This window comes from Netta rufina, assembly GCF_964035555.1.
Source record: "Netta rufina genome assembly, chromosome: 24".
NCBI classification, from domain to species: Eukaryota; Metazoa; Chordata; class Aves; order Anseriformes; family Anatidae; genus Netta; species Netta rufina.
In genome coordinates this window covers 1,739,374-1,752,209 of record NC_140148.1, presented here as the reverse complement: position 1 = coordinate 1,752,209, position 12,836 = coordinate 1,739,374, and the positions used below count along the sequence as shown (strand labels likewise).

General features: G+C 56.5%; 2 protein-coding genes across 2 annotated transcripts in view; one reads left to right on the top strand and one right to left on the bottom strand.

The window, feature by feature from the left end:
• LASP1 (LIM and SH3 protein 1) overlaps positions 1-4,643 on the bottom strand; it is a 28,727-nt gene extending 24,084 nt beyond the window's left edge. Inside the window, exons 1-2 of the mRNA XM_084300946.1 lie at positions 4,516-4,643; positions 601-695 (exon numbers count right to left, since the gene is read on the bottom strand). Of these exons, the coding sequence (XP_084157072.1) occupies positions 601-695; positions 4,516-4,584 (164 nt within the window). The 5' untranslated portion in view covers positions 4,585-4,643. The remainder of the gene's footprint in view (positions 1-600; positions 696-4,515) is intronic.
• Positions 4,644-7,193: 2,550 nt separating this feature from the next.
• Positions 7,194-9,350, top strand: RPL23 (ribosomal protein L23). The gene is made up of 5 exons (XM_084301303.1): positions 7,194-7,267; positions 7,525-7,608; positions 7,874-8,002; positions 8,938-9,051; positions 9,222-9,350. The coding sequence occupies exons 1-5, from the start codon at positions 7,255-7,257 to the stop codon at positions 9,302-9,304; spliced, it is 423 nt and encodes a 140-aa protein (XP_084157429.1). The 5' UTR covers positions 7,194-7,254; the 3' UTR covers positions 9,305-9,350.
• Positions 9,351-12,836: the final 3,486 nt, after the last annotated feature.

Genomic DNA, 12,836 nt, shown 5'->3' with positions numbered 1-12,836 from the left:
GCACCAAAGAGAAGCAGGGAGCTGAGGAGCGGTGCAGCCAGACACTCGTGCTGCTCCTGCCCCACACGCTGCTCCCAGGGCACGTGGCAGCAGGCGAGGGTGAAGGCACTGGGCTGTCACCCCCCACAGGCCGCAGTGACACCCCCGTGCCCCATTTCTCTGTCCCCAGGCACCTGCATTCCGCTGGGGGCACAAGCACCTTCTCGTTTCCTCCCCCTTTCCAGGGATGGAGGCTCACAGGTTAAGAGCAACTCCATGGAAATGCCTGCCTGCATCTGAATTTTATCCACCCTTGGTCTGGAACTCAGAGCAGAGGCCATCGGCTGGCATTTCTGGTGGCAAAGGTGGCTTAACGGGGCTTTAACCAGCCTGTGTCACCCCATCAAACCATCCTGCATCCCTCTGCAGTCAGAGCTTCATCTATACTTCCAGGAAACGCTGCAGAGCAGTGGGGAAAGACCCCTCCTGCTGAGCAAGGTTGGGGCTCCCCGTGTCCCACATTTCAGGGCATGAGGCCAAGTGTTTGAGAGGGAGGAGGGTCCAGCAACCCCCTCAGCACCCCCAGACCCAGCACAGCCCCAGGAGGCAGCGGATACTCACGCGTTGCAATACGGCTTCTTCTCGTAGCCCTTGTAGTTTTTCATGTTTAGGGTCATCTTGCAGATCTCGCAGTGGAAACATGCTTTATGCCAGAACTGCAAACAGATGAGAGAAGCATTAGCACGAGCGACTTGCTGTCCCGATGGGACGTGGCCCTGCTCTGCACAATTCAAACTCAGGGGCTCCTTCAGCTGAGATAGCGCTGACATCCCCGACCCCAGCAAGACCCAGGGACTGACAATTCTCTTAGCAGTTTAGGACAAAGCAGATCCCCCCCTCTGCCAACGTGTCTTATCTCACCAGGGCAGCAACACGTATGGCTTAGCATTACAGCAGCACGCTGCCTTATCTCCAGATCAGGAATTCACTGGGCTAGGCCAAATCCAAGAAGGGAGACCGTCAGCAGAGTTAACAGCTGTGGTTCGCAGGCTTCAAAGTTACCGCTTTGGGTTTTTCTGCTGATGTGAGCCAAGAGATAGCCAGAAGAGCAGGTCAGGTGAGGCTGCACAGAGATGCTGAGCCAAGGAAACGAAGATAGCGAAGGAAAGGTTCTCGTGAGAAGCAGGGGGACCAACGCAGGTGTCCCAAAAGTCCTCATCACCCTCCTGTGGGCTCAGTGGCTCACCCCAGCCCTCGCAGCCCCCCTGAGATGCTGGGTGACCCCATGCACGTCTCCCCAGGCAATAAGGTATTTGCCAGGCACCCCATGGGGAGAGCAGGCTGGGTCAGGAACAGGTTGAGTTCAGGAAAAGAGACTGGCAAGCAAGGAAAGGTGGTTTCTAAAGCAAAGCAGGCCTAGGGTTGTGTCACATCGCAGGTGAGGGAGCCACCACCAAACCACCATTACGTGCAGGTGACCAGAAGTGTAAAAAGGAAGAAGAAAGAGGAGGAGTTTTAATGAAAAAAGGAGGATGCTGTAGCACAGGAAAAACACAAAAACACAGCAGATGAGATGGGAGAGCCCGCCGAGACCCGCTCAGAGCTGCTTCATCAGGGAGCTCGGGGAGACAGCCAGGGCTCTGAGTCAGGCTACGCTCAGCACACACTGAGAACAGCTGGCAGCAGCTGCTGCGCTTTCCACCTTCAGCTTTTTCCACCCTCCAGCTTCTCAAAAGTCGTTTTCCAGCGCCAGCTGGGCGCTCTGCACAGAGCCCAGCCGAAGCCCTTGTGCCACCTAAGCCCAGGTACCACACCCCGAGCACAAACACGGCCGCGCTGGCGGGCGATGACTCAGCCGAGCAGGACAATTTGCTGCCTCGTTTCAGTTGCTCAGAGCAACATATTTGTTCTTTTCCTCCAGTCACACGAGTTCCTCCACAGCCTGCTGCTAGAGGGGCTCTCGCTGCATCGCTCTGTGCCAGCACCTTGCCCCTAGCTCGCATCCAGCCCCCATGGGATTTTTCTTCCCCCCTCCTCTCCAGGCTTTTGGACTGGACAGAGAAATCAACAGCTGCGTCCCCAGAGTTTTTGAGGCCTCTGGAAAGTTGCAGCCTTTCAGCTGTGTTATTGCCACCCCACAGGCAGCCCAGGGCCCTTCGGAGGCCGGGCCCTGAAGAGGCTGGGGTGCCCGGAGACCCCCCCAACCTCTGAGCCTCACTGCCTCTGAATTATCTCACCCCTAACAGCATCACCACCAGGTCCAGGAACCTCAACCAGCCCCGACGAGGAGGCTGTAGGGCTGCTGCAGCCAGCACAAGACCAGCACCCACAGAGGCTTCCCCTCCACCACCGCAGAGAAGGGGGACAAGCTTCAGAGAGCTTTCTGCAGGAACATCGACCCCTGCACTTCCAAATCCAAGCTTAAAATGCTCGGAGCACCTGGAGCAGGCCCCAGGTACGACCACACAGCTCGCCGTGCCCGCAGGCTGGGCTCCACCGGCACCAACCCGCTGCCATCTAGGCCGGGCGCTCTCCGGGCACGCAGAGCTTTGAGCACCGCCACTTGTGGCAGATAAGGGACAGGGCTCACAGCCAGGGTGTCCTGCACCTATTTCGCAGTCCTGCACCCATTTCGCAGTCCTGCACCCATTTCGCAGTCCTGCACCCATTTCGCAGCTCGTGCTGCAGCTGCAGAGCATCCTCCCGGCAGGCAAACCACAGCAGCACACCCGGGAGCAAGCTCAGGAGCCGGCACCACCCGAGAGGCGGAGGATTAAGACGCCATCAGGAGAGACTAACGGGGCTGGGGACACTCCTAACGAGGTTTTCGTAATGAGGTTTCACACATTAAGGGCAAAGTCTGGTTTCTGCTTGTTTTAAAGTCACCCAGCACAGCACCCGGTGGTGGGATGGGGTGCGGGGAAAAAGGACAGGCACTGCCCGGTGCCCGCACGGGGCCTTCACCCCTCGCAGGGTGTCGACATCGGAAGGGGAGAGGCAGAACTTCGCCCCACGCAGCCTCCCTTCGGCTGCCCCTTTTCTAAAGCCCAGCAGAGAAGCAACTTTTTCCGCATTTGCTGCGAGCCTGAGAGGAGAAGCTGGGAGCTGCCCTTCCTGATCTCGCTACCAGGACGCCGGGGAGAAAACCAAACATCTGCCCGTCACACACGCCAGCAGAGGCAGGGAAAGCCTCCGTGCAGCCTCGCACACCTCTCCTCCCAGGAGCCCTTCGCGCCTGCTGCCTTGGGTCCAACTCCAGCCTTGTGCAAACAGCCCCGGAGCTGCCCTTCAGACTTTGCTCGGGGCACAGCGAAGCAAGGGGGACATCCACGCTAATAAAACTGCTTGTCCTGGGCTCTCACGGGAGGCAGCCGGGCTTTTCGGCAGCCAGGGGTGCCCCGGGAAGGATTAACGGGGAGCTCAATGGGGGAGCTGCTTTGTTAGGGGGTGCTGTACGTCAGGAGGGGACTCGGAACAGAGGCCCCAAAAGCAAGGGGTGACTGCTACAGCTGGCTGCTTGCCCCCAAAAAAGCTAGAATACGTGGAGCGAGGACACGGTACGAGGACGCACATTACTCATGCCTTGATGGCAGAGCACAATTGCCAGCTCAGAAGTAGCACAGAAGCCAGAGGCTGCCTGCACAGGGAGAGGCGACGTGCCAGCCCCATTCCCTTCCAGTTATCCCCACCTCGGAGCCCCCCCCCGGGGACACTGGGCTGAGAGCGGAGCACGAAGCCCTTCCCAGCTCAAAGGGGGAGGGGGGGGGGGCAACATCATCCCTGAAAAATGCGAGGAATAGGGTCTGCCGAGCTGAGGAATGTCGCCGCTGAGATCTTTGCATTCTTGGAGTTACTTTTTTTAGTCCCCGTCTTGGATGGTCCCAAAAGCCCGGGGCAGGAGGAGGAGGAGGAAGAAGAGGAGGAGGAGGAGGAGAGCAGCTCCGCTCGCCGGGAGGGGGGTCCCGGGGTGGGGGGGGGCCACGGAGCCCCGTTGGCAGCCGGAGGACAGCGAGGGATCGAGGCTCGATCTCCTCTTCTTCCTCCTCCTCCTCTTCCTCCTCCAGGCTTGAGGCCAGACCCCGACAGCAACCAAGGGTGGGGGGGGGGGTGGTTTGTCGCGGTTAAAGCACCCCCACGGGGAACCCGGAGCCGGGAGGCAGCGAGCGGAACCGGAGACTTAAAATAAATAATTAAACAAATAAAAAAAATATATATATATATATATTTTTTTTTTAAAAAAAGCACATAAAATAGCAAAAAAAATCCGGCGTTAACGCGAACCAGATGCGGCTCCCGGGGGGCAGCCCCCGCTGCCGCTCCCCACCCGGCCGGGACTGCACCCCCCGGACCCCCCCCATCCAGATCGGACCCCCCCCATCCAGGTCGCCCCCCCCAGATCCAGATCGCCCCCTCCCCATCCCCAGATCGCCCCTCTCCAGTATCGGGAGCCCCGGGGGCGTCCAGCACGGAGCGTGGCTGAGCAGATACCCCCCCCCGGGACCCCCCCCTCTTGTGTCCCCCCCCCCCCGTGCCCACCTTGTCGAGGCAGTTGACCTTCTCGGTGGGGTACACGATCTTCCCGCAGCGGGCGCAGTTGGGGTTCATGGCCGGGGCTCCGCTGCCGCCCGCCGCCGCCGCCGCTTCTGGGCCGCCGCCCGCGCCCCGCTCCGATAAATAGGGGGGGGGGGGGGACGGGGGACGGAACGGGAAAAGGGAGGGGGAAAAGCATGGGAGGGGTTTTTTTTTTGGGGGGGGGGGGGGGGGGCGGAGCGGTAGAGCGCGCCCACCCACGCGCGCGCCCCCCTCCCTGCGCGCGCGCGCGCACACGTGGCCTTGCACGCGCGCCCCCCCCCCCAAAGTGAGCAAATCTGGGAGGGGGGGGGGGCACGCGCGGCACCACCCCCCCCCACCACACACACCCCACGAGGGGGGCTCCCCGCGTGCACGCGCGTGGTGCGCGGCCCCTTTGCACGGGCGCCCACGCGCGCCCCCCCCTTTGCCCCCCCCCGGGACCCCTGCGCGCCCCCCCACGCGTGGGGACTCAGCACGCACTTAGAGCACGCGGGGAAGCCCCAGCGGCAGCCGGGGGTATAGCTCAGTGGTAGAGCATTTGACTGCAGATCAAGAGGTCCCTGGTTCAAATCCGGGTGCCCCCTCGAGAATTTGCTTTATTTTATTTTATTTTATTTTATTTTATTTTATTTTATTTTATTTTATTTTATTTTATTTTATTTTATTTTGCTTTATTTTGCTTTATTTTATTTTGCTTTATTTTATTTTATTTTCACTTTACTTCATTTTTTCACTTTACTTCATTTTTTCACTTTACTTCATTTTTTCACTTCATTTTTAAAAATTCTTCTTAGTTTTTAATTTTACTTCATTTTACTTTACTTCATTTTACTTTACTTCATTTTACTTTACTTCATTTTACTTTATTTTATAAAATTCTTTTTAGTTTTTAATTTTACTTCCTTTTACTTCATTTTACTTCCACTCCCACACGTGTTTTCCCTCTCACCGTTTCGAGCACGGACACGCAGGGCGCAGCCGTGTGGCCCCCATGGGTGCCTCCCTGGGGTGCGTTGCAGAGCTTGGGGCCAGGCCGGCAGCATCAGATCCCGACCCCACAACCAAAGGCCGGGGCAGGGCAGGGCAGGGCAGGGCAGGTCGCTGTCCCTGCTCCTGTCCCTGCTCCCACCCAGGGGACAGCTGCACCCCAGATCCCTCCCTTATCTCATCCCAGAGCCTATCTCAAAAGAAGGAACCTCACAAAACCTCCTCGCAGGAGCCCTTTAATAACGCACACCCACACCAAACCCTCAGCTCTCTTCCCCCTTCTTCGTTTCAGGATGCGGCTTCAAATTGGTTTCCTTCACTTAAAAGCAGCTCACCCGCTCCTCTCGCAGGGCGCCCACTCCTTCCCTTTCTCGTACCTCACCCGGCACTTCCCACCCCCGCCAGCCGGCCTCCCACCCTTTCCTGGGCCATCTCGCCTTAAAATAAAGCACGTTTTCCTGCGCACCCAGCTCGCTGGGACGTCCCCGTGGGTGGTTTTTGCTCTCTCGGCTCGGGAGACGCCTCTGGGTGACAGACCCCGCTCGTCACCCGAGGGTTTTGGGAGGGCCTGCTCCCCACACGCCACAATTCGGCCCCACACGCCACAATTCGGCCTCACCCTGCCCGTGGTGAAGCTGCTGCTTCCCCGGGGCAGCCGAGGACGTGGCTCTGCCGGCTGCTGTCCCACCTACGGCTTGATTTAGCTTTGATTATTTTATTTATTTATTATTTTTTTTCCAGAGCTGCATCTTGCGTCTGGCACCCTCGGCCCGGCCCCACGCATCAGCTCGCCCTGGTGGGGTGGCTCTGGTGGTGGGTGGGAGCCGATGGCTTTTTGGGCTCGCAGAGCAGCACAGGGTGTTCGTGCTGGTACCCCAGGCGATGCTTTGGTACCTCCCTCATCACCAAAATCCGTGCGTTTCCCATCAGCGACCCAATTTACGGCTGTTAAAACCTGCATTATTTCCCCTTATTTGCTCTCGAAATAAAGCCAGCCCTGCGCAGAGCACTGGGGAGAGGTGGAACGTGGGGAGCTGCATGGCTTGTGCCTCCCCCTCGAAATTAAACGTGAAACCCCCCGAATAAATCAATTCCACGTCGCCCCCAGGCACAAATCTTCGTGCTGTGGGCGAACGGTGCAGGGTTTAGCACAGCTGCCAGGGCTGGAAAATCCTCGTGGGGGCAAAATTCGGGGGAAACCAAACCCTGGGGGCTGCCCAGGGGAGCCCCGGACCCCCCCTGCCCCATTCCAGACCCCTCCTGCCTCATTTTTGCCCCCCTAAACCACGGGTAAAAGGGGCTCGGAGGAGTGCTGGGGCAGCGCGGGGGTATAGCTCAGTGGCAGAGCATTTGACTGCAGATCAAGAGGTCCCCGGTTCAAATCCGGGTGCCCCCTCTTTTCGCATCCCCTTCATTAATTAATTTATTTACAGCCCCTTTCTTTCTATTATTAATTTTTTTCCCCCTTTTTCAGCAACAAAAAAAAAAACAAAAAGAAAGATTTTCACCCCAAATCCCCCCCCCCACCCCGCCTCGGTGCTCCCGGTACAGGCGCTGCGCCCCCGCCCCGCCGCCTCTAGGGGGCGCCCACGTGCCGCACCCTGCACGTGACAACCCCCCTCCACGTGACTCCCCCGCCACGTGATCCCGGAAGGGGGGCGGTGCCGCCCCATATCCCGGCGTGCCCCGCGCGCCTCCCTCTCTTCCGGCGCCAAGATGTCGAAGCGAGGTGAGGCGGGAGCAGGGCCCGGGCCCCATCCGCCGCCATCCGCCCCCATCCGGCTCCATCCGCAGCTCCTGGGGCCGGTGCCGGGTCGGGGGGATCCCGGGGGGAATCCCGGAGCCATCCCGGAGCGCCGCTGGGCCCGGGGATGCGGCCGGGAACTCGGATCCCGGAGGGGATCCCGGAGGAGGCCGCAGCCGGTGCCTGAGCCCCGGCGGCCCCGCGTAGGCCGCGGTGGCCTCACGCCTGTTCTCTGCCCGCAGGACGCGGAGGTTCCTCCGGAGCCAAGTTCCGCATCTCCCTCGGTCTGCCCGTGGGCGCCGTCATCAACTGCGCGGACAACACGGGTGAGCGGGGCCTGGGCCTGCTGCTGGGGGGTCAGGGAAGGGGAACCGGGGGTCAGGGAGGGGCTGTGTGGGCCCAAAACGCGGTTCTCTCCCTCCCCTAAACGCTGGGTCTTGCTGTGTTTTGATTAAGTCGTTGTGGGAGGGCCATGCAGTGGCGTTGCCTTGGTGCAGCCGGTGCTGTGAGCTGCAGTCGGTGTTTTGATAGGGTCCTGCAGGGGAGGTGGTGCTGTGCAGCGTGGTTGATGCTGAGCTTTTCTCTCCACAGGCGCCAAGAATCTGTACATCATCTCCGTGAAGGGCATCAAGGGGCGCCTGAACAGGCTGCCGGCGGCTGGCGTGGGTGACATGGTCATGGCGACCGTCAAGAAGGGCAAGCCAGAGCTGAGGAAGAAGGGTGAGTGTGGAGAACGGGGGCTGTGCCTGCAGAGCGCTTCTCAGCCTGAGCTGCAGCACCTCTGAGAGGTGTCCCTGTGAGCAGGGGGCTGCAGGCCTTCCCCTGCAGGGCACTGGGAGTCCTGGCCTTGCACGGCTGCAGGAGGCAGGTGCCCGCTGTCCGGAGCGCTTGCTCCACCCTTCTAAAAAGCACTTGTTGGGTCTGCGTCCAGTGGCTCAGTGAGTTGTCGTGGAAGGGCAGAGAAAAGCATCGCTTTTGGGTGAAGTGGCAGCTTGTGCTGTTTATTTCAATCAGTGGTGTGACAAACTCTGGGAGCTTGCTGCTGTCCTGGTGGGGAAGGAAGGGCTTCTTGCTGAGTATTGTCTGTAAATTGACAGATTTAGAAAGAGATGTGAAAAACAGTGACTTTTGGGAGTAGAGATGCAGTTGTCAGCTTTAAGCATACTGTTGTCTTCAAGATAGCTTCCCTTAGAACCAAGGAAAACACCACAGGCTATAGGACGTGAGACACAATGGCAGCTGGCACTTTTGTAACTGAGGTATGACTAAAACCCTTACATTTACACCCGTGTCTCTACACGAACTTGAAGCTTCATTCCAGTACAGCCAATGAGTTGACAGAGTACTCTCTTATCAAAGAGGTGAAGTTCCTATCAGATTTCCCAAGTTCTGTAAATGTGCAGTTGCAGCTGATCAGAACTGATCGGAGTGGAAAGAATGCTACTTCTTACAAGGGTGGTTTTAAAAAAAAGAAATTGGGGTAGAATAAATCAGAAGTTTACCCTGATGGCAATGTTGTAATTCAGCTCCCTGGTGAGGTAGCATAGATGGGGGATGTTTGGGGTTAAATGCTGCAGCAGAATTGCTCCTCTGGGGTGTCTGGTGCTGAGCAGGGTGCTCAGGGTCCTGAGTTTCCTGCCCCTTTCCCTCTGCAGTGCACCCAGCAGTGGTCATTCGGCAGCGGAAATCCTACCGGAGGAAAGACGGCGTGTTCCTGTACTTCGAGGACAACGCAGGAGTAATCGTAAACAATAAAGGGGAGATGAAAGGTACGGCCGGGAACCCTCCTGGCAGAGCTCGGCCAGCCTGGGCAGAAAGTTCTGGATTCTCCTCAGATTTGAGAGCGCAGCCAGGCTGACCTGCTGTGGGGGCAGGATGTCCCTTGTACTGTCACCCTGCAGGGCTCTCTAACGCGCTGTCTTGTCTCTCTCCTCGCCAGGTTCTGCAATCACAGGCCCCGTGGCTAAGGAGTGCGCGGATCTGTGGCCCAGGATAGCCTCCAACGCAGGGAGCATTGCGTGAACGCGCTCAGCTTTGCAGAGATGAAATAAAAAGTACTTGTACCAAACGCAGAGTGTCTGTCTTGCCATTGCTAAGCTCGAACTACACTCCTGTGCTGGGCATGATGGTGTTAAAACAATCTTACTGCAGGTCTGGGGAGCCTTTTCCACAACTTTGCGTGCAGGAGGGGGGGCCTGGTGGGTTACGATCCGGTGTTCAGCCTCTTTTGAGGCGGGTTGTTGTGTACTGGAACTCCTGCATCCAGAGGGTGCCTGCCCTGGAAGGACAGAGCTCCCCCAGCACCGACTGACTTCATCCAACATGGATAAAAACAGAGAGCTCCTTTGGAAACTGTTCTATAAAAACCATTTGTTCCAGAAAAACAATTTGTAAACTGTTCTATAAAAACCAGGTGTAAGAAGTCTTCCCGAATGGGCAGTTTTAACTGTTTAAGTCTGATTCTGCGTGGGGAAAATTCCTGCTCAGGTCAAACTGTGCCCAGCAGGCTGAGAAACGCTTCCTCAGACCTTGCTGACGACAGCGCAAGGACACAGCGAGCCCACTGCTGCCGGCTGAGGTCGTGGCTGCAGTTTGTGCCTCAAAACCTCGACCAGTGGTGAAACAGCCTTGGGGGGGGTCACTGCCAGTTTGGGGGGGACCTAAAGGGGCTCAGTGTGGGTTGTGGGGCGTTGCCTGGTGCTGTAAGAGCTCCGTCAGCGATGAGAAATCACTTGGGATGTTTTCTGGCTGAAGAAGAGCTGTGAGCGTGTTTCTGGAGCTAAATGCTTTGCTTGAGGAAGTGACAAAAAAGAGGTTGGATGTTTTGTGGTTTAGGCCAACATCTTGTGGCCTAAAAGTAGGTTTTTAGGCATTTCTGCTGGGAAGTGACAACATTCAGTTCCCCTGATGGTGCTGGAGCTGTAGGTGAGGCCGTGGGGAGAGCTGCAGGCACCTGCTGAGAAACAAGCACTAAAATCCAAGCGTTCTCCCTCAATCTGTCTTTTAACAGGCTGATTTACCAAGACTTTCTCCTAGGTAGCACACTGCCCGGCTGGAAGGCGGAGGCGAGGCTCTGGGTGTCGACGTTTCCCTTTCCTGCAGCCTCCCTGCGAGGTTTGGGTGCCCGGCTGGCAGGGCAGGCCCTGAGCACACGCAGGCTGCGTTTTTGAGGTGGGTGCTCCCAAATGTTGGGTTTTCCTCCTCCGTCACGGGGTTGCTGTAAGGGAAAGCCGAGTGGGAAGTGGTCGGCGTGTCCGTGTCCCCCAGGAGCCTGTGAGCAGGCGTGGAGCGAGGCCAGGAGGAGGCCAAGGAGAGAGGGAAGTCCACGGGGAGCCCAAGGGGAGGATGAATTCAGCAGGAGCCGTGCTGGAGGTGCTGCAAACAAAAACTCTGGAATGCAGCAGGGCTGCCCCAACTGCAGCCACAAGGAGCTTCCCAGGCAGGTATTACCCAGGTGGGGGTATAGCTCAGGGGTAGAGCATTTGACTGCAGATCAAGAGGTCCCCGGTTCAAATCCGGGTGCCCCCTCCCCTTTTTCTCCTCTTTTTGACCCCAAAAGGTCCATTTGGGGTTTGTCAGTTGCCAGCTTTCCCCTGAGCTCTCTGCAGGGAACGTCCTCTGGCAGATGCCACCAGGACTGATGAGAGGAGAGGACCGGCACCACGGATGCTGTGAGTAGAGAGATGAGTTTATCCTTAAGTGGTGCTTTCTGTGCTGGGAATACTTCACTGAATTGTGCTGGAATTGTTTGGAATGAGCAGAAAAATCCCATCCAGGAGGGGGCTGCCACAGGGGGTATAGCTCAGTGGCAGAGCATTTGACTGCAGATCAAGAGGTCCCTGGTTCAACTCCAGGTGCCCCCTGGGGGTGTCCCTCTCCTCAGAGTTTTTAAGGGGTCACAAGAACTGTAACAAGTGAAGGTTTGCAGTTTCATCTTCTCAGAATGTTGAAAAATGCCTCGGTTTAGGGGACATTTCTGGAATTGTCTTTCCAGTAGGGATTTTTCTGGTCTCCGAAGGGCTCCATCTAACACGAGGTCTTGGAGAGGAGCTCACCTTCCTCTTTCTTGTTTTTCACGTTAACAGAAACCTTAGAATGGTGGCCCAAACTAAAAACCACGAGGTAGTGCTTCTCTCTGCTAAGTTACAGAGCAGTAAACCAACACAGAGTAAAATCAGAAGAGGAAGCAGGCGTCACTGGAGAGGGATTGGGGAGGCTGCCTGGTAGGGAACAGAGAACCAGAGAGTGCGTCCTCTGAGGGAGGTTGGGGTCTCGGTATCTTGGCCCCTGTGATGTTTTAAGCTTGGATTAAAATCTTCCACAGCAGGATTTGCTGCATTTGATTCCTACTGGGGACAGGTAAAAAAATAGGGGAAGAACTTGGTTTAAATCGGTGTTTTATTTGTGTGTGCACTCAGCCAGAGGGAGGGGGTATAGCTCAGTGGTAGAGCATTTGACTGCAGATCAAGAGGTCCCTGGTTCAACTCCAGGTGCCCCCTTTTTTTCATGAAAATAAACGGGTTTTCATCACCTTTAACTTCCTTGTGCTTTGCCCAAAGGGCTGGTCTCTGAACTTGCATATCCAAGACACCCAGCACTCACCTGAAGATGTGTGGCCCAGGTCCCTCTCCTTGGTGGTGACTACCCAAAGCTGGTGGCTGCTGAACCCTGGGAGTTGTTCTGATCAAGGAGGAAACTTTTGGCAGCTCAGGGCTGTGTAAGTACACTGTGTTCATCTGTGATTGTGACTGAACTCGCTTTATCAGGTATGGTAAGGTCCAAAGGAGCCTGGCACATAAAAAAAAGGAGCAGAAACTATACAGATCTCTGTATTTGTGTTTTTTTCTGCTCCTTGTCTGGGTGTGAAGCCAAGGGGGTATAGCTCAGTGGTAGAGCATTTGACTGCAGATCAAGAGGTCCCTGGTTCAACTCCAGGTGCCCCCTTGCAATGGTGCTTTTTTCCTTTTTTAAGGAAAAAACGAACTCCCCACTTTTAGAAGCTGTGTGTTGCTGCATTGCCCAGAGGAGTGGGCTCTGAACTTGCATATTTAAGACATGAAAAACAGCCAGAAAATGTATGGCCCAAATCAATACCCTTGTCTGTGAGAAAGCAAAGGGGTACGTGAAGTGCCTGTGCCATGGAATCAGCTCCTTTTTTTCCGCTCCCCAGGCAGATACAAACCCAAGGGGGTACAGCTCAGTGGTAGAGCATTTGACTGCAGATCAAGAGGTCCCTGGTTCAACTCCAGGTGCCCCCTCTCTTCACCTCCTTTTCCAACCTTTCTTCTTTGTGGACAGAATAGGGAGAGAGCATCTTATGCTTCCCATGCTAGAAACCACTCCGTGTCCTTTTACCAGGAAGAAAACTGACTTTTTTTCCCCTTCGTTTTTGCTGAAGAAGGCATGGAAAAGCTACCAAGGTGCTGGTTTTGCAGTGGTGGGATGCAATTCCAGGCTTTCCTGCCCCAGTAACTGCCTTTAAGGATGGAGTACACGCCAACCACGGGGTCTTTTTTAAAAATCTGGACCTCCCCTGCAGCGTTTATTGCAGGAA

Bases quoted from the DNA above. Each gene is read 5' to 3' on its own strand.
- RPL23 (XM_084301303.1), top strand. The intron at 7,609-7,873 runs GTGAGCGGGGCC...TTCTCTCCACAG, and splicing joins CAACTGCGCGGACAACACGG to GCGCCAAGAATCTGTACATC. The intron at 9,052-9,221 runs GTACGGCCGGGA...TCTCCTCGCCAG, and splicing joins CAATAAAGGGGAGATGAAAG to GTTCTGCAATCACAGGCCCC.